The sequence below is a fragment of the Pan troglodytes genome, chromosome X, assembly GCF_028858775.2.
Source record: "Pan troglodytes isolate AG18354 chromosome X, NHGRI_mPanTro3-v2.0_pri, whole genome shotgun sequence".
In the NCBI taxonomy this organism is placed as follows: domain Eukaryota; kingdom Metazoa; phylum Chordata; class Mammalia; order Primates; family Hominidae; genus Pan; species Pan troglodytes.
Genome location: NC_072421.2, coordinates 28385555 through 28408291, shown reverse-complemented (window position 1 = coordinate 28408291; position 22737 = coordinate 28385555). Strand labels below are relative to the sequence as shown.

The 22737-nt window shown below is 47.3% G+C and overlaps 1 protein-coding gene and 1 pseudogene across 3 annotated transcripts; both read right to left on the bottom strand.

Annotated features, from left to right (window-relative positions):
• Nucleotides 1-1922: 1922 nt before the first annotated feature.
• On the bottom strand, nt 1923-17922 carry MAGEB10 (MAGE family member B10). 3 transcript variants are annotated; one of them, XM_054676229.2, is made up of 3 exons: nt 17828-17922; nt 6736-6884; nt 1923-3185 (listed from the first exon to the last, which is right to left on the bottom strand). In XM_054676229.2, the coding sequence occupies exon 3, from the start codon at nt 3134-3136 to the stop codon at nt 2093-2095; it is 1044 nt and encodes a 347-aa protein (XP_054532204.1). In that variant the 5' UTR covers nt 3137-3185; nt 6736-6884; nt 17828-17922; the 3' UTR covers nt 1923-2092. The 3 variants fall into 3 exon arrangements, with proteins under 3 accessions (XP_054532204.1, XP_016798394.1, XP_054532205.1); XM_016942905.3 differs by lacking the exon at nt 17828-17922 and adding an exon at nt 17320-17416; XM_054676230.2 differs by lacking the exon at nt 17828-17922 and having other exon boundaries at nt 6736-6886.
• LOC100612222 (melanoma-associated antigen B10-like) lies at nt 11509-12549 on the bottom strand (annotated as a pseudogene).
• Nucleotides 17923-22737: the final 4815 nt, after the last annotated feature.

Sequence of the window (22737 nt, the reverse complement as noted above, 5' to 3'; positions counted from 1 at the left end):
TCTCCCAAAAAGGCACTCCAACAGTATTGTGAGGTAGGACCTGATGAGAAGTAATTAGGCCGTGAGAGATATGCCCTTATAAATGGATTAATACCTTTATCACAAGAGTGGGTTTGCTTCAAAAAGTATGTTTGGTCCCCTTTTCTCTTGCTTTCCCTCTCTCACTGCCTCACTTTCTGCCATGGGAAGGCCCAGCAAGACATCCCTCCCTTGATGCCACCAAACACCTTGATCTTGGACTTCCCAGCCTCCACTACTGTGAAAAAAATTCTTTTCCTTAAAAGTAACCCAGTCTCTGGCATTCTATTATAGCAACACAAAATAAAATAACACAGGCTCTGTCTTTCCCAGGCCAGAGCAAAGAGTGTCAGTAAAGTGGCTTCTGAGCATCCCATGTTAAGACAGTATTACCCTTATTTCTCAGAAACTTGCTGGAGATTATGTGTATAGAACACGTGGTTTGTGGTCTGTGATCAACTGCACTGGAGTTAGGAGAGCACAGGAAACCTTTCATTCCTGCCCCAGGTGAAGATTTCTTTCTGTTTTATCCATGAGCCCAAGCAACTGCTGTAACTACCTGTCCATTCCAGACCTTAGTGTTTCAACCCTGGACATGTCTTCAGAGAGGATGGCCACTGCTCACCACTCTCAGAGCCTCATCTGACCAAGCAAGCACAGTGGCTCACACCTGTAATTCCAGCACTTAGGGAGGCTGAGGCAGGCAGATTGCTTGAGTCCAAGAGTTGGAGAACAGCCTGCGCCACAAGGCGAAACCCTGTCTCTACTAAAAGTATAAAAAATTAACCAGGCACGATGGCGTGCACCTGTAGTCTCAGCTACTCAGGAGGCTGAGGTAGGAGAATCACCTGAGCCCAGGATGTTGAGGCTGCAGTGAGTTGTGATTCCCACCACTGCACTTCAGCCTGGGTGACAAGAGTGAGGAAAAAAAAACCAAAAACCAAAAAAACCACACAACTGATTCACACTGAAAGACTTTCAATTTCCCAAACCTCCAATCCCATTTGCCTTAAGGCATTTACATTTGATGCTCTCATCTAGATAACCCTCTTCCTACATTCTCATTTTGTTTGACTTGTCCTCTAGGACTTAGTGGGTATCTCACCATATTCCTTATGTAATATCTACTCCTAGATTCTAAAACCCAATGAGCACAGGTAGATCTTCCTTATCCTGACATCCTAGCACAAGGCCATCCAAAGAGCAGATGCTCAATTAATGTTTAAGGAACAGATGAACCAATGTGCAAAAGGTCTAATTTATTACAATGTAATTAATTATATATTCTTGAATAATGTAAGCATATCCTGGCATATATCTTTTAATTTTACATAACAACAGAATAAAAGTCAATAGGGAATGTAATAATTAGCCATCTTTTACTATTTTCTCTATTTCTTTTTTTTCTTTTTTGAGACAGAGTCTCGCTCTGTCACCCAGGCTGGAATGCAGTGGTGTGATCTTGGCTCACTGCAAGCTCTGCCTCCCGGGTTTACGCCATTATCCTGCCTCAGCCTCCTGAGCAGCTAGGACTACAGGAACCCGCCACCACGCCTGGCTAATTTTTTGTATTTTTAGTAGAGACGGGGTTTCACTGTGTTAGCCAAGATGGTCTTGATCTCCTGACCTCATGATCCGCCTGCCTCGGCCTCCCAAAGTGCTAGGATTACAGGTGTGAGCCACCGCACCCGACCCTCTTTGCTCTATTTCTTGATCCCATTTATTACACTCCTAAATTATTTCACATTGAATTAGGAAATGCCTAATTTACTACCATGCTATCGTGTTTCGATCACTAAATAAATGGAGAGTTTCCCAATTAGACTTATAAAGCAATAAATCGCTTACTCTTAATCTCACATACAGAAAAATTTGAGCAATGTCATTCATAAACTTAGTGAAGCTACTTTAACCATCTATTAAAGGAACAACATCTTCAAAAATTCCAAGCCATCACATAGAACATTAACACAAACATATTATTCACTGTGTTGTCTCCAGTCCCACCCTGACCTCCCACAGCTCAGAATGTGCATTTCTTTTCAAACACAAAGTGAAGAATCTCCCTCAGACTTTACTGCAGTTGGGAGGACTTGCTGGACTTAACCTTGGAACGTGCACCGGCCGTGGCACTAATGCGAGCCTTGGCTGCAACTCTGGCTCTGGCTCTCTCTTCCTCATCTTGTAAAGCCTCTGTATACCAGTCTGAGAATTCACTGGGAGCTGTATTATTTACCTTGGCCAAAAACTCAAGAACTTTCATCTTGCTGGTTTCAGCATGGGCTCTTGGGCCCCACAGGAATTGATAGCGTGGAGGATCACTGTTGGGCACTTGCTGGTACTCCAGGTAATTTTCTTTCACCAAATCTTTGGTAAGGAGCTTCCTGGGCTCCCCAAACATGAAGTGCTCAATTCCGTCATATAACCCCATCGTGTTAAACACTTTCCAGACTTCCTCCTCAGCGACACAATTGCCATTTGTGAAGATAATACCCAGGACAGTCATCAGCAGGCCAGTCTTGGGCACGCCTGTTTCATCACTCAGCTTTGCATCACAGCCTAGATCTAGTTTGTTGACAAGGACATAGATGTGCTTATTAGGCTCCACTTGCTTCAGGTCAAGACCAAAGATCAGCTCCAGGTGCTCAGAAGCTCTGCTCAGGATTACAGGGAACTGGCTCTTGGACATTTGGGTTACATTTCTCAGCATATCTGCCTTTGTAATGGGCTCTTTCATTTGGTACTTGTACAGCAAGTAATGCACCAAGATAATTACTTTCTCATCTACAGGGCCTCTGGGAAAGCTATCAGTGGCTTCTAGATCTTCTGTGCATCTTGGCCTTTCTTCCATTTGGTCGTTGACTCCTTCGGGATGTCTTGTGTGTGAAGCAGCTGTAGCAGATGTGCTGGTGGATTGGGCTTCCCCAAGTCCATGGGGATTGTTGGATGCCCCATCAAGTGAACTCTGGGAAACATCCTTCAAACAAGCAGAGGCAGAGGGGGGAGATTCTTCCTCCTCTTCTAAAAAGGCCAGAGCATCTATCAAATCTTCCAGCTCTTCTCGGGCCTGACGGCGTTTTTCCCTGGCACGGAGTTTACTCTTCTGACCTCGAGGCATGATGACTCTGTTCAGGTGCAGCAGCCAAAAAGGCAGGTGATCCCGTGACCTGGAGAAGAGAAGATGAAATGGGGTGTGCCCATTCAGCAGAGAGATACAACTTTAGCTTTATTGACGGCCACCTCTGAAAGTTTTCTTGGTGCATTACTCAAGGAAAAACAAGGCCCCTATTCTTTGATTTGCCTGCCCCCTGAGTACTCTGTGAAATAACTAGGATGTGTTTTAGGTTGCCACTTGCCAGATCTGCCTGGGGCTTACTGGGTGATGACAGCCAGGCCTGGCAGGTCCAGGCTTTGTGGAGGCCCCTTTGTTCTTGGGTAGGGACTCTTTTCTTAGTTCACATTCAGAACTGTCCTCTTGATTTCTGGCAGGTTCTGGGATCCCTCTACTCTACTGACCCCTCATTTCAGTCCCCTCATTTCCCTGCTACCCTGGTAGAGAAACTGAAAGGGAAACTCATCTGACCACAGCTGCCTGAGGACATCCAGGATGACTACAATAGAAAAGCTCTGAGGGACCTTCTATATTCTGGGATCCTTAGTGTTCTCATTCTTCACTCAGGGTTTTCACCTTGGCTTCTGCTAGGCCCTGGGACTTCACCCTGTGATGGCCTGAGACCTATCCCCTCAGAGCAAGGCCCTCACATCTCTGAGTTACAAAAGGAGAAAGTGAGAGAGACCTCAGCCTAACATATCTACCCCACAGTCCCTCAGGGTTGACAGCATAGATGGGACTCTGTGCTGTCCCCTTTTGATCTGGGGTGGATGGCTCCCTCAGAACTCAGGATTCTTTTTACTCTTCTTAGGGCTTGGGACTCCTTCTCTGCTGACCAGAGGCTGACACTCTGGTCCAACGCCCTCCCCTCCCTGAGTTCTCACCAGAATTCAGAGGGTGCTTCATCAGGCCCTGTCCTGGACCTGTCATGAATCCATGGGGCCCGTCTTTTGGAGTGGAAGTCCCCCTCAAACTTCACTCAAGATCTTTGTATTCCCTTTTGGCAAGGCCTCAAAATAGCTCCTCTGACAACCTAAACCTCTTCACTTCTTTGAGAAAGCAGTAATGGAATTCAGAAAGTGTCACAATAGCCACTCCAACCTGGGACCTCCCTGGGCTGAGAGCAGGGGCAGACTCTGTTATGAACCCCTCTCTTTTGTGGTGGGTGGTTCCTTCTGATCTCACTCAGTTTCCTCACCTTTACTTCTGTTAGGGCCTGGGACTCTTATCTGCTGGCCTGAGGCCGTAACCTTGGTCCAATGCTGTCCTCTCCTTGAATTTCCAAAGAGGGAATTCAGAGGGTGCTATATAAGAGGTTTTTTTTTTGCCCAAGGTTGGCTACCACTAACAGCAAGGGCATGGCTATTACCCTTACACCTCACGAAGGGTCTTTATCTTACCTCCTAGCAGGGCCTGGAACTCCTCCCTCTGCTGATTTAACACCTCCCTCTGGCACCAGTTTTTTAACTTCCCTAAAAATCCAGAGGTGGAACTCAGAGACTTTTATATCTGGCCACTCCATTCATGGGCTTCTCAGGCCTGAAAGCAGAAGCCTGGATGCTGTGGGGCCCTTTTGATCTGGTGTGGATAGTTGCCTCAAATATTAGGGTCTTCACCATCACTGTTGGAAGGTCTGGAACCCTGCTCTCTACTGGTCTGATGCCAAAGCATGGTTCAATGCTGTCACCTCCCAGGATCCTGGGAATTCAAAGGGCACTACATCAGAGGATCCCTGTCCAGGGTCTCCCAGGGCTTACACAGGGCTGGGATTCTGTTGGTCCTTCTCTCTTCTGGTATAAAGAGTCCTCAGATCTCAGTTAAGGTCTTTAACTTAACTCCTGACAGGACCTGGAAATCTCTGGAACTCTCTTTTCTGCTGATTTGAGGCTACCCTGCTCAGACTAATGCCTTCATTCTTCTGAGAAGTTAGAGTCAGAAGTTGGGGAAGCCAATTCTAGCCACCCCCATATGGGACCTAGTGCTGAGAGCAGGGGTGCAGCTCTTAGAAGTAAGGGGGTGGCTTGTGTTTTGTGGGAGTAGGGAATTCTGACAGAAGTTGCATAGGGGTCTTTCATTAACTCTGGGGGGCCTGGGACGACTCCTCCTCCTGATCTGAGTCATTCAGCTTTAAAACAAAGCCTTCGTCCCCAACCACTTCACCCCACAGTCCCATATCCCTGGACTACAGAGGGTGAAGTGAGGAGGCTTCTGGGCCTAACATCGAGGCATTGGCTTAGAAATGTTAACAGCAGGGGTGGTCTCTGTGCTGAGAAGTCTGTTATGGAGTGGGTGACTCTTTCAAAACTTCATCAGGGTCTTCATTTTTATTCCTTTTAGAGACTGGGACTCCTCCCTCTGTGGATCTGAGAATGAGGTAGGGTCCAATGCCCCTACCTCACAGTGAGAAATGATGTAAATTTTACTACAGATCATGTAATAACTTTTCAAATGGCTAGTGCAGAATCCCCCTTTATAAAAATTTTCAGTTGATTCGAATCAAGTCAGGATTATAACAGTAAAGAAGATAGAGATTTGGACTCCACCTATACTTGTTACCTGCAGTCCATTCAATAAGGAGCTGCAGCATCTGCAATGGTTCTCCATCTACCCTGGAAATACTTGCCTTGAAAACCAGCACCCTACTACAGTGTTTGGTGGCAACAAAGGCCACCAGACACAGCAACAAAAAATCAGCCCTCTGTTCTGCAAAGAAGTCAGTGATGTTAGGAAGTATTCGGAGTTGGGGATAACATCTGGATCCTTGTTTAAAGGCATATGCAGGCTCAGCCTTTTAGTTACAGAGTCAGTGAGGTAGTTCGTCTCAGGAAATCCCTTTTCCAATTCCCCCCTCCTTGAATCTACACTATGCCACTACTCATTGGTACTACTTGCCCTGTTTTAACTGTCATTAATCACCAATCATGTCTATTTGCACAGCTTCAACCTCACTGGTAGGAGGGCCACATACTCAAGGGGGGCCACATATACAAGGGCCACATACATTCTTTCTTATAGGCATCAAGACAGCTCTCAACCCTGCTACACTGGAAAGGGTGCCCTGAACGACCAGAGTAGTGAAGAGATGTAGCTCTCCCAGGATCAATTAATATCATAACTGGGTGATGCAGGGTAGCAAGCCACACTCTGCCTGAGAAGTGGGAAGGGAAGACTCTAGCAGAGCATGCCTCTGGACAGCTCAGCCTACAACTTCATGCTGGTAATGATGATTCAGAGATTGCCAAGGCTATTCAGAAAAGTTGTCCAAGACACCACCAGTTTCCTCATCTTTACTCCTTCTTGTCCCATTGCTACCCCACGCTGAACTCTGGATACAGATCCCTGACTACCCCGTGCCCTGAGTTCTCTGGACTTTGTTTAGCTTATGATCTCTCTCGTGGATTCTGGAAATTGTTCCAGTGCCCAGTTTTCCTGATGTCCTTCACTAATTGAGGTTTTCTTGTTAAGGCACATTTCCTGGAACCTTGTCATTCTGAGTAAATCCTTTCTTCTCAAAGTAAAGAGAAATGTGTTATTGAAATATCAAAATTCTAAGGCATATTGTGGAGCAATATGTCAACAGTTATCAATGTATATTTAAAACTCACAGTAACCAGGTACAGTGGCTCCCAACTGTACTCCTAGCTGCTTGAAAGGCTGAGGTGGGAGGATTGCTTGAGCTCAGGAGTTCTAGGCTGTACTGAGTTATGATCACACCACTGCACTCCAGTCTGGGCAACAGAGCGAGGCACCGTCTCTAAAAAAAATAAATAAGTAAATAAAAATTAAGAAGAAAAAGGAGCAAACAAAAACAAAAAAACCCTCACAGTGTATTTTTGTTGCACATGTATATAAGAGAAAGCCTATAATACATTTAAAAATACTACATGCAGGATTTTAAAAATGTGGTTACATATGAGGAGGTATTGAATTTTGGAGGGACATAGTAAGGAAGCGAAATTTTGATTTATCTGTATTAGAATTTTTGGCAACAAGAATACATACACTATTTTCTTGGTAATTAAAATATTTAAATAATAACAATGGAATTAGTAGTTGTGTATTGTACAGATAAAGTATGTATGAGATGCAATGGCAAAAGGCTGAAATCTGAATGGCTTAACACGCTAAAAGTTTATCTCTTATGCAAATAAACTTTGATATTCATTAATAGGGATTTTTTGCTGTCAGGTGTCCCAGGGATCCATGCTGCTTCTATACTGTGGCTCCATATCTCAGCATGGAAGAGAAGGCATGGAGGTGGCAGACTGGCTCTCAAACACTTTGATCTGAAAGGGAAAAGCATGCTACTGTTCATATTTCAGTGTCAAGGGGGGTAGTCACATGACCTTTCCAAACTACAAGTGGACTGGCAATGTAGTCTCCATATGAACCAAGGATGGAAAGCAAGACACAAAGTGGATGAGCACTTGCAGTCTGTCCAATTAACTATTATAATAGTAAAAGCTCAATAAAAGCTACTACTATAAATTTGTTATGAAAACACCCTTCTTAAGTCTTGGAGGAGTTTCTGAGAATATCAAATATCTTTGCTAAACAACAACATTTTCTAGTGTCTATATGTGACAGGTAATTTCAAATCCAGAATCACACTAATTTTCAAAACGATCCTGTAAATCTCAGCAAGGAGGGTTCACCCCGCTGCACTCAATAACACCTTTCTGCACTGACCTTTTCAATGACCTCTATAATCTCAAGAGACTGAAAAATTTCTTCCTTCTTTTGATGTATTGTTAAAAAAATAACTTGTGAGTCCTGCTACCCACCACCTGATGAACATGTACACCTGAGCACATGTACAGGTGCCCTTAGGCGCAATGAAAAACCAGGATTTTCCCTTGGGGCAGATACAGACAAGAATCAGGAGAATGATGGCGAATTATGGTTTTTCTTTTCTTATCAAAGCTGGCATGTCTGCCAGAGAGACATATTCTACCTCTGTGGTAGACTGAATAATTGCTCCACGAAGATTCACATATCCTCATTCCTGAAACCCATGAATATGTTATGTTACATGGCCAAAGGCACTTTGCAAATATAATTAAAATTATGAAACCGACCTGAAAATAGAGAGATTACACTGGATTGCCTACATGGGCCAAATCTAATTAGATGAGCCCTTACAAGCAGAGAAGTTTCTCCACCTGGAGGCAGAAGAGATATGCAGCAGAGAGAGAAGTTAGAGAAATTCCAAGCGTGAGACAGGTTCAATGTCCCAAGTCTGACTCAAAAGTAGAGGCCCACATGCAAAGACCGGACACAGGCCTGGAGAAAATATGGCAGCTCCAACTGATAGCCTGAAAGGAGACTTACTCCTCACTCTTCTTACAACCACAAAGAACTGGGTTCCTCATATAATGACCTGAATAAGCCTGAAATGGGATTCTTCACAGTGTGTCCCAATAAGAAGCCAGGCTTTGACAGCTTGATTTGGGCCTGTGTAACCCTGAGCAAAGAAACCAGCAGAACCAACCCATACTTCTCACCTACAGAAGGGTGATTTAATCAATATGTTATTTTAAGTGTCTTACTGTATGGCATTTGTTATGTCAGCATAGAAATCTACTACATGCTCCTAGTACACCAGGATTTATAGGAATCCAATTTCTGGACATGGTTGATACACAGTTATTTCCTAGGTCCTTCCTTATCCACCACTTGAGACAGAGGCTTCGATATTTTCACCATTCAGTTAAGCTCACTAGTGTATGGATTCAGTGCTAGTCTCAAATAAGTCACCAGATTACATTCTCCTCTCTTTCTAACTTCATCTGCTTTCTACACCTCCTCTCTAACTTCAGAGTTATCTTTCAAGGTTAGATTCTGTTCCAAGTCTGACCTGACTCACAGGCAGACTTGGAAAAAATCTTGAGTGTGGTGGAATTACTCAGAGCAGATGACCAGGTATGTAGTGTTCACTGCCAAAGTAAACAATTACATGGAAGGGGCTGTTATCAGAGAAGTTCCAAGTGAGTGATGTGACAAAACAGAGGACATCTGCAGGGAGTTGGAAAGCTCTAAGTCAGGAGAAAGGAAGGAAAGTTATTCTGGGCTTTCTTTCCCATAGGGAGCAGGGTGCAGCCTTCATGGAAGGAAGCAGGGAAGAGCTGGACAGCAGGTAAGGATCCAGATTTGGGCACAAGGACTCACAGGGGCTGACTCAAGGAAAGAACAGTGTAATTTGGGAAGTGCTGGATCTGGTCCCAGGTGCCAGCACCTGGGCAAAATCAGCTCCCAAAGAACCCTGGAGCTAGGGGTGGATGGACCCTACGAAAATGAGGCCCACGGGCAGTCCCCAAATGGTGTTCAATTCTCATTTTCTCCATTATTTATTACATCTGGATTTAGTACACTGGCCCCAGGTTCCTTCTTTTTATTGCCTAGAGACACAGTGCAGTAGTGAGAAGAGAAATGAATTAAAAGACAGACATGTGCTTCATGCAGGAAGGAGTGCAACAGTGTGGGTTCTAAACAAATTCAGACTATGGTTCTAATTTTGACACTTAACGAACCACGTGAAGTCAGGAAAATTGCAAAGCTCTATGAGGCTCAGGCTTTTTGTGAAGTGACCTTGATAAGCCTTGCCTTGTAGGATTTCTGGGTTGTATGTAATGTATGAAAACTCTGGGAAAAGTGCCTATTATTTATTGCATATTTAATAACTAGCGTTTGTTACTATTATTAGTTTGACCCCAGGCCCTATCGAAATCTCTGATTGTTTTTAAAGCAAGAGATGTCCGAAAATATGCAGCACTCTATGATACAGCACACAAATCAACCAAAAATGCCGCTTAGCAAGTAAAACTCAGTTATTTACTATGCAAATTTGAGGATTTCTTATTTATTGCGGGTGTGGGGTAGTCTTCCCCAGTTGGATTCAAGACTCCTATAATTCATGTCAAAGACTAATTCCTTCCATCCCTTCAACTACCCTTCCATCCAAACCACCCCTATTTTCATTTCTTTCACTCGCATCAAAAATCTAGCCCTCACTTGAGTTTGCCAAATGATACTAAAGACAACCTAATAAAAATGCCCTTTTAGGAACAACACACACCGGGTCCTGTTGGGGTGTGAGGGGCAGGGGGAGGGAACCTAGATGATGGGTCAATAGGTGCAGCAAACCACCATGGCCCACGCATACCTATATAACAAACCTGCACATTCTGCACATGTATCCAGGAACTTAAAGTACAAGTTTTTTTAAAAGCCCTTTTAATTAAGTGGGTTTAGTGGGCTCTTGTTTCTCCCAGGCCAGAGCAAATAATGCCAGCACAATGGCTTTTGAGCACATTCATGTCAGGTCACCCTTGATTCTCAGAAGGTCCCTGGAGCTGATGTGCATAAAACATAGTTTGTGGACTGTGCCCAACTGCACTGGAAAAATGACACTGGAAAAGGATGCAAGACACCTTCCATTCCCATCTTACAATTATTTCTGGTTTATCTATTACCTCAAAATAACTGCTAAAAGCACTTCTTCATTCTAGGCATTAGTCTTTTTGAGGATCTGGCCCCTGCTCTGTACTCCCACAGCCTCAACCAACCCACTATCCAGACTAACAAAATTGACTGACACTGAAGGGTTTGCAGTTTCCTAAGGCCCCAAACCCACTTGCCTCAGGACATTTTCACTTGACTGCTCTGATCTGGATCTTCCCACCTTCTCTTACTCATCCTTTACTTCTTAGGGTATATCTCACCATCTTCCTTACATGACAGCTGCTCTTAGACTCTACAATTCAGTGCGTGCCCTTGGGTCTTGTTTATCCTGACATTCCCAGTACCAGCATGGCGCCTTCCCTCCAAAGAACAGATGCCCAAGTAATGTTTGAGAAATAAGTGAGCCAGTGTGCAAGAAGTCAGTTTTATTATGATGTTCCTTCTCCTACATTGTTGAATAAACTAATCATATCTAAGTATCTATCTCTTAATTTTACAGAACAGACTAAACATAACGGAATGAAAGCATTTATCATCTTTTACATTTTACCTCTATTTCTTCATCCCAACTATTTTACTGCTTTTTAAAAAAAATATTTCCAAGGAAATGACTAATCCACTACTATGTTATCTCATTGGAGATCACTAAATAAGATGGAAATTTTCCCATTTTTTTCTATAAAATAGTAAAACTCTACTCTAAAACCTCACAAACATCAATAAATGTATGACTTACTATCACTTATAATCTTGGATTCTTAAGCTACTTTAACCTTCTATTAAAAGGAACAACGTTTAAATATCCAAGTTACCCAGAACATGTTATGTACTATGTTATAACGAGACACAGCCAACCCTCCACTAGTGAAACACTGACTGTCCTCTTCAAAAACACAGTAAAGCATTTTCCTCAGCCTTCACTTGGAGCAGGCAAGGTTGCTGGACGTGGCCTTGGAACGTGCACTGGCCATGGTGGCAGTACGGGCCCTGGCTGCAATTCTGGCTTGGGATCTCTCTTCCACATCTTTCAAAGCCTCTTCATAATGGGATGGGAAGGCACTGGGGACTGTACCATGGATCTTGGCCAAAAACTCTAGGACTTTCATCTTGCTGGTTTCAGCATAGGCTCGTGGACGCCACAGGAATTCATAGCTTGGAGGACTGCTGTTGGGCACTTCCCAATACTCCAGGTACTGCTCTTGCACTAAATCTTTGGTGAGGAGGTTCCTGGGCTCTCCATAGATAACGTGCTCCTGTCCCTCATATACCCCCATCATATTTAGCACCTTCCAGACTTCCTCCTCAGGGGCACAATTCCCCTGGCTGAAGATCGCACTCAGGACGGTCATCAGCAGGCCATTCTTGGGCAAACTTCTGTTAGGATTCACTCTTGTGTCATGGCCTAATTCTAGTTTGTTGACAAGGACATAGATGCTCTTGTTGGGATCCACTTCTTTCACGTCAACGCCAAAGACCAACTCCAGGTGATCAGAAGCTCTCCTCAGGATCTCAGGGAAGAGGCTCTTTTACGTCTGGATTACATTTTTCAGCATATCTGCCTTTGTAACGGGCTCTTGCATTTGATATTTGTACAGCAGGTAATGCACCAACATAGCAATCTTCTTATCTATAGGGCCTCTGGGCCACTGCCCAGTGGTAGCCTGGGCCTGTGAGGCATTTGACCTTTCCTCAACTTGGCTGTCGATGCCTTCATTAGATGCTGTGCATGAAACAGCTGCAGCAGTGGTGATGGCTAGAGCTATCCCAGGCTCTTGCTCATTGCTGGGTGTTTCGACAGCAGATGACCTCTCAGGACTATCTTTGAAATGAGGAGATGAAGTGAGGGACTCTCCTTCCTCTGCTACAGTGACTTGAGCACCTTCCACGTCCTTGGGCTCTTCTCGAGCCTGGCGGCGTTTCTCACGGGCATGGGGCTTACTTTTCTGACCCCGAGGCATTATGACTCTGCTCAGAGGTAAGTAGTAGTGTGAGACAGATGGCAGGTGATGAAGTGACCTCAAGGAAAGAAGGTGTGATCCTCCAGCAGGAAGATATCACCTTGACTTTATGGAAGTTGCTTCTGTAGGTTTCTTTGAGAACACTGTTCAAGGATCCTATGAGGCTACTCTTCTCTGAAGGGCCTTTCCCCTGAGGAATCAGTGGAAGTAACTAGACTGTACCTTTGCTGAAGCCTGCCAGTCTTACCTGCATCTTACTGGGACTGATACAGTGACTGGCAGGTCCAGACTCTATGGAGCTTCCTTTTTTTCTGGGGTAGACGATGTTTCTTTCAATTCACATTCAGGGCCATCACCTTGACTTCTGGCAGGACCTGTTATCTCACTGCTGAACTGTTTTGATGCTGACTCCCTCATTCCAAAGCGCTCATATCCTTGACTCCCCAGACAAGAAATTGAGGGGGAATCTCATGTGACCACATTTGCAGGGGGACATTGTGGAATGGCAGCAATGCAGAGATCGGTGAGACCCTCTTTATCTTGAGGTAATTAGTTTTCAGTCCTCAGTCTTTACTTTTGCTTCTTGGAGGGTCTGATTGCCCTCCTTTTGATTACCTGAAACCTATCCCCTCCAAGCAAGGCCTTCACATCCCTGACATTCCTGATAAAGATATAAGGGAGGCCTCAGATGTATCTTCTCCAGGGACCCCTATCAGGAATGACAGCACTCTTAGGGCTCTATGAATCCTCTTTTACTTCTGGAAATTCAGGTTCCTCCTAATGACTCCTCACCTTGACAGCCTCATACCTTCCCCTCTGAGGACTTGAGGCCTATACCAATCAGAGAAAGGCCCTCTTCCACTTGATATCCCAGAGTATGCAGTTGGAGGGAGGGGGTGGGGTGCGTTCAGAATGACAAATCTGCCCAGGGCTTCCCAAGGCTGACCACAGAGGCAGTGCCTAGCCCCATCAGTCCTCACTTTGACTTCCATAAGGGCCTGAGTCACTTCCCTCTAATGACCTGCCACTGACTGCCCTATCAAATCTATGTCCTCATCACCCTGTGACCACTAAGGATAAATTGAGGGATACCTTAGCCTGAGAGTCATGCTGAAAGGCTACCAAGGCTCATAGTAGTGGTACTCTGTTGGGTCCCCTTTGTTCTGGGAAGAAAATCCCTTCAGTCTTTGCTCTGTGTTCTAAACTAAACTCCTGGTTACCCCCAAAGACTCCTTCCACTGCTGACCTGAATGCACTAGCCTTAGTTTGTACCCTTCCCCACGACCACCACCAGAATATGAAGTGAGGGGTCACCTGGGCCTTACAGCCATGCTAGGGACCTCCCAGAACTTACAGGAAGGGCAGGATTCTGTAAGGCTGCCATCTTTATGGGAAGCTAGTTTCCCCCACAGCCCACACTGGGGCATTTCATTAACACGTGGCAGAGCATAGTGTGTCCGGAATTGGTGGGTTCTTGGTCTCACAAGCTGCGGACCCTAGTGGTGAGTGTTACAGTTCTTAAAGGCGGTGTGTCCGGAGTTTTTGTTCCTTCTAATGTTCGGATGTGTTCGGAGTTTCTTCCTTCTGGTGGGTTCGTGGTCTCACTGGCTCAGGAGTGAAGCTGCAGACCTTCGCTTGTGGTGTTACAGCTCATAAAGGCAGTGTGGACCCAAAGAGGGAGCAGCAGCAAGATTTATTGTAAAGAGTGAAAGAACAAAGCTTCCACAGTTTGGAAGGGGACCCCAGCGGGTTGCCAAGGCTGGCTCGGGCAGCCTACTTTTATTCTGTTATCTGGCCCCACCCACATCCTGCTGATTGGTCCATTTTACAGAGAGCTGAGTGGTCTGATCTGACAGGGTGCTGATTGGTGCATTTACAATCCCTGAGCTAGACACAAAGGTTCTTCACCTCCCCACTAGATTAGCTAGATACAGAGTGTTGACACAAGGGTTCTCCAAATCCCCACCAGAGTAGCTGGATACAGAGTGTCCATTGGTGTATTCACAAACCTTGAGCTAGACACAGGGTGCTGATTGGTGTGTTTACAAACCTTGAGCTAGATACAGAGTGCCGATTGGTGTATTTACAATCCCCTAGCTAGACATAAAGGTTCTCCAAATCCCCACCAGTCAGGAGCCCAGCTGGCTTCACCCAGTGGATCCCGCACTGGGGCCGCAGGTGGAGCTGCCTGCCAGTGTGGCACCATGCGCCCACACTCCTCAGCCCTTGGGTGGTCGATGGGACTGGGCACCGCAGAGCGGGGGGCAGCGCTCCTCAGGGAAGCTCCAGTAGCACAGGAGGGGGGGTGGGCGGGGGGGCGGCGGTGGGCGGGGGAGTGGGTGCGGCGGGGCGGGGGCCGGCGGGCGGGGCGGGGGCCGGCGGGCGGGGCGGGGGCCGGCGGGCGGGGCGGGGGCCGGCGGGTGGGGCGGGCGGGGCAGGGGCCGGCGGGTGGGGAGGCCAGGGGGGCCGGGGCCGGCGGCGGGGGGGCGGGCGGGGCTGGGCGGGGGGGCGGGGGCTGGCGCCGGGGGGGGGGGGGCGGGCAGGGCGGGGGCCGGCGGTGGGGTGGGCGGGCGGGGCTGGGCGGCGGGGGGCAGGCGGGGCTGGGCATGGGGGCAGGCTGGGCAGGGGCCGGCGGCCGGGGAGCGGGCGGGGTGGGGTGGGGGCCGGCGCTGGGGGGGGGCGGGCGGGGCGGGGGCCGGCGGCGGGGGGGGCGGGGGCCGGCGGCGGGGTGGGGGGCGGCGGGGGGGCGGGTGGGGCGGGGGCCGGCGGCGGGCGGGGGCCGGCGGCGGGGGGGCGGGGGCCGGTGGCTGGGGGGGCGGGCGGGGCTGGGCGTGGGGGCAGGCTGGGCAGGGGCCGGCGGGCGGGGTGGGGCAGGGGCCGGCGGCTGGGGAGCGGGCGGGGTGGGGCGGGGGCCGGTGCCGGGGGGGGGGGGCGGGCGGGGCGGGGGCCGGCGGCGGGGGGGGCGGGCGGGCGGGCGGGCGGGGCTGGGCGTGGGGGCAGGCGGGGCAGGGGCCGGCGGCAGGGGAGCGGGCGGGGCGGGGGCCGGCGCCGGGGGTGGGGGGCGGGCGGGGTGGGGCGGGGGCCGGCGGCGGGGTGGGGGCGGGCGGGGGCCGGCGGCGGGGGGGCGGGGGCCGGTGGCTGGGGGGGCGGGCGGGGCTGGGGGGGCGGGCGGGGCTGGGCGTGGGGGCAGGCGGGGGGGCAGGCGGCGGGGGAGCGGGTGGGGCGGGGCGGGGGCCGGCGCGGGGGGGGGGGGGGGGCGGGCGGGGCAGGGGCCGGCGGCGGGGGGGCGGGGGGGCGGGCGGGCGGGGCTGGGCGTGGGGGCAGGCGGGGCAGGGGCCGGCGGCGGGGGAGCGGGTGGGGCGGGGCGGGGGCCGGCGCCGGGGGCGGGGGGGCGGGCGGGGCGGGGGCCGGCGGCGGGGGGGGCGGGCGGGGCTGGGTGGGGGGGCGGGGGGGGCGGGCGGGGCTGGGCGTGGGGGCAGGCGGGGCAGGGGCCGGTGGCGGGGGAGCGGGCGGGGCTGGGCGTGGGGGCAGGCGGGGCAGGGGCCGGCGGCAGGGGAGCAGGCGGGGCGGGGCGGGGGCCGGCGGCGGGGGAGCGGGCGGGGGCCGGCGGCGGGGGAGTGGGCGGGGCGGGGCGGGGGCCAGCGCCGGGGGCGGGCGGGGCGGGGCTGGGCGTGGGGGCAGGCGGGTCAGGGGCCGACGGGGTGGGGCGGGGGCCGGCGCCGTGGGGGGGCGGGGGCCGGCGCCGTGGGGGGGCGGTCGGGGTGGGGGTGGCTGGCGGGGTTGGGGCGGGGCCGGCGGGGTTGGGGCGGGCCGGCGGGGTTGGGGCGGGCCGGCGGGGTTGGGGGCGGGCCGGCGGGGTTGGGGCCGGGGCCGGGGCCAGCGAGGTTGGGGTGGGGCCGGCGGGGTGGGGCGGGGCCGGCGGGGTTGGGGGCGGGTGGGAGAGGCTCAGGAATGGCGGGCTGCAGGTCCTGAGCCCTGCCCCACGGGAAGGAAGCTAAGGCCTGGCGAGAAATTGAGCACAGCAACTACTGGCCCAGGTGCTAAGCCCCTCACTGCCTGGGCCGGGGTGGCCTGCCAGCTGCTCTGAGTGCGGGGCCCGCCAAGCTCATGCCCACCGGGAGCTTGCGCTGTCCCGCAAGCACCACGTGCAGCCCTGGTTCCCGCCCAGGCCTCTCCCTCCACACCTCCCTGCAAGCTGAGAGAGCCGGCTCCGGCCTTGGCCAGCCCAGAAAGGGGCTCCCACAGTGCAGCGGTGGGCTGAAGGGCTCCTCAAGTGCCGCCAAAATGGGAGCCCAGGCAGAGGAGGCACCAAGAGCCAGCGAGGGCTGTGAGGGCTGCCAGCATGCTGTCACCTCTCAATAGGACTCCTTCCCCTGCTGCCCGAGGCAGACACCGTGGTCCAATACCCTCATCTCCTTGAGAGATTAAAGGTGGAAATTCCAGCTACCCCTACTTAGGATCACCCAGGCTTGAGAGCAGAGGCTGGGCTCTATGGGGACCGGTCTGCTATGGCAGAAAGGGAGTTTTATGGAACTCACCGTTTATTGACTCCTGGAGGGTTCTAAGACCCTTATCTCAGGTGGCTTGATGCCAACATCTTAGTCCAATGCTATCACTTCCCTGACTCTCCAGAAGAATAATGCAGAGTGCGATACCCAAGAGGATCCCTGCCCGGGGTTTTTTCAGCTTAAGGCCGAGGCCAGACGGCATGGCGTTCTTTCTTTTGCGGTAGGGGTTCCCCTCAAACATTATTCAGTGTCTTTGCCTTACCTCCTGGCAGGGCCTGGATGCCTTCCTCTGCTGACCAGATACCAACCGCCTCACTGCAAGGCCTCACCTCCCACGGACGGCAGAAGCGGAAGTGTGTGTGACATCCGGGCATCCTGCCCACGGACCGAAGGGCTGCCAGCAAGGGCGGTGTGGCGTGACTTTCTGTGGCGCCCCCTTTGTTATGGAGTAGTAGTAATATTAAGTCCTCCTCTAGGAAGTATATCCATGTTTTCGCTCCTAATTCATTGATTAAAGGCCTCTTAGGGAAATAATAACCCTTTATTGACCACTGGAGGGTTCTAAGACCCCAATCTCTGGTGGCTTCATGCCAGCACCTTAGCCCAATGCTATCACTTCCCTGACTCTCCAGAAGAATAATGCAGAGTGCGATACCTAAGAGGATCCCTGCGCGGGGCTTTTGCGGCTTAAGGCCGAGGCCGGACGGCATGGCGTTCTTTCTATTGTGGTAGTGGGTCCCCTCAAATGCTATTCAGTGTCTTTGCCTTACCTCCTGGCGGGGCCTGGATGCCTTTCTCTGCTGACCAGATACCAATCGCCTCACTGCAAGGCCTCACCTCCCACGGACAGCAGAAGCGGAAGTGTACGTGACATCCGGGCATCCTGCCCACGGCCCGAAGGGCTGCCAGCAAGGGCGGCGTGGCGTGACTTTCTGTGGCGCCCTCTTTGTTATGGAGTAATAGTAATATTAAGTCCTCTCGGAAGTAGATCCATATTTTGGCTCCTAATTCATTGATTACAGGCTCCTTAGAGAAATAATCACCAAACAATAAGCTCTGGACAGTTTCGCAACATAAACCGTTACGGATAATGGGTTTGCGTTCCAGGCTTGATGGGAGAAGAGAGGCCGCAGCACAAAGGTAGGGTGCCCAAGACAGATTCTGAGATGTTGGAGTAAATGCATTATAACTATGGGGTCTCTTCACTGGCGAAATGTAGACATTGCGAACTTTCTGTTCTAAAAGATCTACTTTCTATAGAGAAGCCATAGATGTACACAATTTTGCGAGACCCAGATCTCTTGACTTTTATCTAACATTGCATTGTATTGTGCAGTGAAATTCATTTTAATTATGGTCTTATTTGTTCCACCAAATATATTATATGCATGTTCTATTACTACTGCTTTGTGCGGCAAGGCTTTTGATTTTGCTACAGTGATTTATACACCGCTTTTCAGAAGTCATTTATTGATTTGGATTGGGTGTGGTCTTTTCCTTTGGATTTTCTAAAATGATGATCACATTTTCACCAAATAATTTCTATTTCTATTAAATATTTCCAAGTTACATTTGTTTTTATAGTCTTATCATCTGGCCATGTATTCAGCATACATTTATGTCTGGTTCCTTGCTTTAATGAGAATGCGTCGAGCGTTCAGCATTTCACATTTAAGTTTGTTTGCCATAGGTTTTAGGAAATGAAAATTATCTTCTGATTATCAAGCATTTGTGTTGAATTTTTTTTTGAAAAATTTTTCTGTACCTCAGTACATGATCGAATGCCCATTTAAAAAAATGTAATGGCCGAGCGCAGCTACTTGGGAGGCTGACACATGACGATTGCTGGAGCCCAAGAGATCGACACCAGTCCGCAACATAGTGGGAGTCGGTCGCTATAAAAAATTAAAAAAAAAAATTAGACAGGCACGGTGGCGCACGCCTGTAGTCTCAGCCACTCTGGAGGCTGAGGCCCAAGGATCTTTTGAGTCCAAGCAGGTCGAGGTTGCTCCAGTCTGGGCGCCAGAGCAAGACCCATCTCAAATAATAATAGTAATAATAATAATCTAATCTGTTAGTGTGAGAATATTTTAGGCAATTTTTTTCTAATGTTGTATTATCTTTACATTTCATGGATACAGACTTTTTTTCCATTGAATTAACTGCAATATTGGACCTGCTATGTGTTTATTGAGGATCTTTGCCTCTGTGTGGGTGAACTTGGCTCAGTTGTTCCCCTCCCCGCACCCAGGTTATCCTCAGCTGTTTTTTTGTTTTGTTTTGTTCTTTTGTTTTTTTAATCAAAGAAAGCTAGCCTGGGAAAGTGAGTTGAACATCATAAGATGGTGGTTATTTTTGTGTTTACATAAGATGGTCAGCTTTTCACTGCTTATTTGGTAGAACTGGTCCCAAAATGCCTGGTCCCAAAACATTTGAGGGTGGCTGGAGCTTTGATCAGTTTCATTTTGCGTTTCGCAATGACAGATTTTTATTTGTATTTGGATTAATTGGGCCATTCATATTTTCCTAAATAATGGTCTGTTTTCATTTGGGGTTTCAAATTTAATGATTATATATATTCTTTTTATTGTAGAAATTCTCAAATATATTCTACTGTAGAGAGAATATACCTGGAACTCAGAATCATCAACACATGGCCAACCTGGCTTCGTCTATACTCACACATAACACCATGTCTGCCAGTGGAATAATGTGAAACAAATCCTAGACATCACATCATTTCATCTTTAAATATTTCAGTATGTGTTTTTAAAGACAGAAATATTAACCGATAACACTACCCCACCTTATAAAATTAACTCCTTCATGTAATTAACTGTCCAGTTATTTTCACATTTACTCACTGACATCATTTAAGTGTGTTTTTTCTTGAACCCGGGTCCAAATAAATCTAATCATTATCACTGCATTTTATGACCATTAATTTATACATTCTTCCCCCAACACACATACATTACTTCTTTATCCTTGCAATCTTTGTTTTTACAAAAAAACAGATCTTATGCTCTGTTCAGTTTCACATGGTCTGGCTTTTGCTTTGTGCAACATTAATGTCATTCTTCTCTGTATTTCTTTCAATTGGTAGAGGTTTTATCATATTAAAATTTAATTTTTATTCTCTCTCTTGTTTTATTTGGAAAGATCACTTTACAGGTGATGTGAACTTTCATTACGAGGAAGTAACTTCCATTATGAGGGGGACCGAATATTTGTCTCCCTTTTTGTTGATGTTGGCAGTCTTTGAAGATTAGTATATTTATCCATTAATTAATTAGGGTTTGCAAAATGTTAATTTTTCTAATTCTACCATTCCTTCTGATTTCATTAGATGAAATATATCTTTCTGTGGAAATCATCCCTTGTCTATCATTTGTTAATGATATTTACAGTGTTCTCTTATGGTATTCAGGTTCCTTCTGCACCTATTTTTGTACAGTATTTTAAAGCTACTATCACTTAGTTTTCTTTTGTAATTGAAGATGCCTATAAAATTGTCTCCTATATAAATCTTTTAAAAGAATAGGCTTTTGTTAGTTGGCTCCACTGTCTTAATTAATCATTTCTGCATTTATCTTAGTTATTTCCTATGCTTTATTTCTTTGGGTTAAATATGGTTTTATTTCTCTAGCTTCTTGAAGTTTTGCATGTTTAAAATATTTCTGTTTTTTTCTAATCAGTTTATTTAAGGCTGTAAATATTCCTTTGTGTACCACCTGATTTGTTTCTCACAGGTAATGCTATAGAGTTTTATGTGCAGTGCTTGATTATTTTACAAGCTGAATATATCTCTGTATTCCTTATGCTCTTAGAATTTTTTGAATATGTGTGTGCAAATGCTAGTGAGTGCAAAAATTATTTTGGGGAAGGATGTGAAGAAGAGAGACATAGTTATTTAGAGGAGGTTTCAGTCTCCCAGGGGTGTTTTGTTTTGGTTACATGTAATATAAAAGACTTGAACACATTTTACTGCTAGTGACTCAGTTGAGGCTTTCCTGTGAATGAAATGGTCTCACATTAGAACAATCAATATAATTAGCCAAGTATAAGTGTTAAAGATTATCCAGGAAAACAGAAATTACTTTAAATACATAAGTCAGGTTGAATATGATGCACAAAATTGGTTACTCAAGTGATGGAGAAGCCAAACGGGAGAGGCGGGCAAGCCAATATTTGGCAGCTTAAGAAATTTTCTTCAGTCTCTAGGATAGAAACAAATAAAGGAGATAATGTTAATGGAGCCTTGGAGTTGGGGTCAATAGGATCTGGAACTAAGGTGGATAAGTATGATGAGGGTGAGAGCCATGGAGAAGATGTAAACCTTGAAAGCAGTTGAAGGCACCTGATGCAGAGAGAGAAAATAAAATATAAACTCTAGCTGCTTCTGTCCTCCTGTACTGTACTAACCTCCTGCTGGTGCCTTCTGTTGCTTGAACCATGATGGCAGCCAAATGTTTGAGAACATAGGAAGTGCAGCCTACAATCATCTCCTGAACACTGGAGAACAGAGAAAGGAAAGAGAGAGAAAGGGATCTGAGGCCAATCAGGTCAAGGACTGGCATATTGCCTTGACATATTGTGAGAAAAATCATATCTAAATTGATACAGAAAAGTATTTTGTAAAAATCAGCATTAATTCATGATAAAAAGAGATGTTATCAAAGTAGATAAAGGATATCTACCAAAATCTATAGCAAATATTCTACTCAGTAGAAAAACATTGGCTATTGGAAAATAGATAAGAATAGCTGCTATCACTATTTTTATTCCACATTATAATAGGGGTTCCTGCCAATGCAGTAATGGGAAACAGATGAAATAAAAGGATTGGAAAATAAGATGATTTAGATGTCAGTTCTCAAATTATCTTTAATCAAAATCCCAGAAGGATTTTTGTAGAAGTGAATACACTGACTGTAAAATTAATATGGACATGTGATCGACCAAGAATAGCCAAAACGACTTTGCAAAACAAGAACAAAATAAGAGGACTAATACTACCCAATCTCAAGACTTATTATAAAATTCAAGTAATCATGACAGTGTGGCATTTTTGTAAAGACAGGCAAATAGATCAGCGAAACAGAATAGAAATACCAACAATAGACTTCAGCATATAGAAGCAGCTGATTGTCAGCCATGGTGCAAAGGCAATTCAGTGAAGAAGGGATAATACTTTCAACATAGGATGATGGAACAGTTGGAAATACACACACACACAACACAACACAAAACAAAGCAAACAAAACAAAAACTTTCAGTCCACTCCTTTCACCATATAGAAAATTAGCAAAAAATGGACCACCAACTTAAATGTAAAATCCAGAGCTATAAAACTACTAGGAAGGAAACATAAGATAAAACCTTTGTGATCTTTGGCTGGGCAAACATTTCTTAGGCACAACTCCAAAAATACAATCCATAAAATAACAAATTGATTAATTTGCCTTTACCAAAATTGAAAACATATTTTCTTCAAAAGGCACTGCTAAGAGAATGAAAAGACAATCTATAGAATGGGATAAAATTTTTGTAAAGCATATATGTGAGAAAGGAGTTGTAATCCAGCACTTAAAATAATTCTCAAAACTCAGTAAGAAAATAAACAACCCGATATAAATGGGCAAAAGGCTTGAACAGATAGTTCAAGAAAGGAGAGTTA